The following is a 3,289-nucleotide window of genomic DNA, read 5'->3' on the forward strand; positions in this document are numbered from 1 at the left end:
GGGGGGGGGGGGGTCACAGAAGTGCCAGGTCATAGGTCACGCATACCAGGATGATGGCTTTCAAGAGTGTACTTAGAAGAGGACATGTATGAATGCACCGCTGCAGCCCCCTGAAGCCTGACGCCGTTACTTCAGCCACTGTATGAACCCGGTTAATACCCGCTGGATGAACACCTGTGTTACCTGTGCTGTTCATTTCTGTTAATTCTCTCTTCAGTAGTTCAAAGTGACAAACAGCTTCATTTGATACATTTTATCCTGATTATAAAATGATATAATTATTGTATATTATATTTGAACTGCAAGTATATAAAATCAGAACTTAATTAAACAGATCAGATTAACTGTTTAAATGCTAGCTGCTAAATTTAGCTGTAAGCTAACGTAAATCAAATGGTTTCAGCTGTTAAACCTTAATGATACACAAACAGTTACTATGCTGAACATTCAGCTTACTTAAAAACCTGCTGAACAAAAATAATAAAATAACCTGGACCAACCTGTGTTAGCTTATAAATTAGACCTCTAGCTAACCTAATGTAAACTATTTAAGCTGCTAAACCTAATCTTCAGCTAATGAAGTTTAATGTTAAGCTTAAACTGGCTAATGAAAACCAATCTGTTCTAGCTTATAAACTGAACATTTAGACTTCAGAAATTAAACTATTTGACTAAATAATGTATTAATAATAATCCATTATTCTTATGTTTATGTCATTGTTTTCTGTCGTGCTTTTTGGACTTCCCAACTACATTTTAGCAACTAGCCTTTCTGATACTGATACATGTGGATGTTAACTTGGCTCATGATGTTCCACATGGTTGCATAAAGCAGTTTTCATCTGTTTTAACCAGTTTTTCTTTCCAGTAATGCTCCAAAAATAAGAACGAAAACATTACATATCAGACAGACTTGAGATATTCTGTGTGCAGTGAGGCGTTTGGTGTCCCACAGTGAATCGGAGCTCTTTCTCTGTGAGCAGGGAGGAAGTTGGGGTTTCTCTGCAGCTTTAGAGACAAAACATTGAAATCATACACTGCCGGTCCACCTCATTTATTAACTGTCACTGTGTCTTTCCCCTTCTGTTTCTCTCCTCATCTTCCCTCCTCTTCCCTTTTCTCAGGTTCATCAACGCGAGGCGGCGCATCGTTCAGCCGATGATCGACCAGTCCAACAGAGCAGGCAAGTGTTATAGTTTTTATTTTTAAGTACAAATCTTTACCTCTCAACTGCTAGTCCTGGTAGAAATAGTTTTAATTTTGATGCTTTAAGCTAATATTTAATAAATGAGCTGAAAGAATTTGAAATTCTTTCCCACGATTTATTCAGTAGATTATTTCAAAAGTCTCAGTTTCTACTTCTGTCAGGATCAAGATTGAACAAATAATAACACATAGTTTATTCCAATAGTTCAAATGTTTTCCACATAGCTTAATCTACACTGTATGTGTGTACTGATTAGTGGTTTGGAAATACATAATGTGAAATTGAACACGATTGAGGCACTGCGCCATCTTGTGTTTTTGATGAAGGACTAATATTATACTGCATGTTACTGCAGAGGGCCAGTATTGGCTCTGTTACTACTGTACTACAGTACTGTAGCTCTATTTTAATAACACAACGCACAGGAAGCAGCAACATGTGGTTAAAAGCAGGAGAGTCAGTAAATCAGTCACTGATCTGTGGATGAATTCTTACACTCTGTGCTGTCCACAGCTGTTTTATATTGTATGAAAAACACCCTCACAGTCCGTGCATCTATAAGACCGCCTCGCTTTTTTATTCAAAGGGTGCAAAATATTAAACTATTATAACTACATAATATAAAAAGTAATCCCTTACAGAAAATACACATTCATTTCACATGTGACCACATACTTTGAAACGTGGTTTAGCAACATTTTTGTGGTGCAATATGTGAAACCTATGTGACTGTGACTCTACATGTGAAGGCATCTTTCGTAAATATGATCACACATGAGGGAAACATGGAAAATTCATGCGTTTGTTTTTCTGTAAGGGACGTGAATGAGCGCGATTCGACTGTCTTGAAGCATCATCTCTACAAATATATCGCACATCTAAAACATCAAATGGCACCAGTACCTTGATAACGTCAGATTTCAGTCTAAATATTATTCATTTAGTAGTTTCCTGAAGGGCATCCCATGTATATGTATGTAGTTTAACAGTACATATATGTTCACATGATATAAAATCTTTGGAATCAAACGCATTCTATCCACTTGGACATGTGGAAAAATCCTTATTATTACTAAAAACACTGGCAGATGTCGTTATAATTCATGCATCAAGTGCAAACATGACAGTAACCAGAAACCTGGATGAGAAGTTTATTTGCCGCAGTATTCTGGTTTCTGTTGGAGTTCTTCATGAATATCCAGATTTCTGAGAGCAGGATATGATGTCTCCAGAAACTGTGTATGTAAACACACTCAATTAAAAAAGCAGGCTGGATTTGAGCAGTAAGAGTCTCACCGGTGAACTTCCCCCCTGCTTACTGTGTCTTTTGCTCTCTTGGCTGCTCACCGTGTTAAAGCGAACAGAGAGGCTTAAACTCCAGGATTGAATGGCCTCTAAACCCCTGCGGGATTAGCTCCAGACAAAGACGCTAATCGCTTTGACTGACCACTCCATTGAACATTTTAACCTGGGATTAAAACAAATAGGAGCCTGGCTAAAGCGCAGCTAAAGTACCGCTAGTCTTTTGGCCCCCGAGCTTTGTTAGCATTAACCCCCGGGCTGACTTCCACACAAAAGCCCCCGATACTCGGCTGAATGACGGCGATGAGAAACTGTTAAAGCTTTGAATGCTGAGAATGTGACCGTGTAGATTGAAAAACTTCCCCTTGAAATGAAACTTTATCAAGCTAATTTCCCCACGAGGATGAACACATTTCATTTAAAGTCGCCTCATCACTGATTAATGACCTCCCACCAAAGATTAGACGGAAGAAAATAAACTCCATCATAAACAAGTGCAGAGAAAACAGGAGTTTATTTCAGAATCAGAAATACACACAACATAACAGCTGCTATCAGAGTTTATGCAGAAAAATAATAAATAACATATAAAATATGAGCTACAGCATTGTTGGGTTACAGTTTAAAAGCAGCAGAATAACATACAAAAGGACAAAAACCTTCCGAACAAAATACATTCCAGAACATTTGCAATAACACTGTTTTCATTCTGATTAAAGATTTCAGGTCAACTGTTATGATCTAATACAGTGTGGTGTTTTATTATAGTTCACTAAAACT

At 37.7% G+C, this 3,289-nt stretch overlaps 1 protein-coding gene across 1 annotated transcript in view; it reads left to right on the plus strand.

The window, feature by feature from the left end:
• meis1a (Meis homeobox 1 a) overlaps positions 1 to 3,289 on the plus strand; it is a gene marked incomplete at its 5' end in the record, with an annotated part of 22,996 nt that overhangs the window by 16,105 nt on the left and 3,602 nt on the right. Inside the window, 1 exon segment of the mRNA XM_035659683.1 lies at positions 1,125 to 1,183. Within this exon segment, the coding sequence (XP_035515576.1) occupies positions 1,125 to 1,183 (59 nt within the window).

The sequence above is a fragment of the Morone saxatilis genome, unplaced genomic scaffold (genome assembly GCF_004916995.1).
Source record: "Morone saxatilis isolate NCDOM2014 unplaced genomic scaffold, NCSU_SB_2.0 Contig17, whole genome shotgun sequence".
In the NCBI taxonomy this organism is placed as follows: Eukaryota; Metazoa; Chordata; class Actinopteri; family Moronidae; genus Morone; species Morone saxatilis.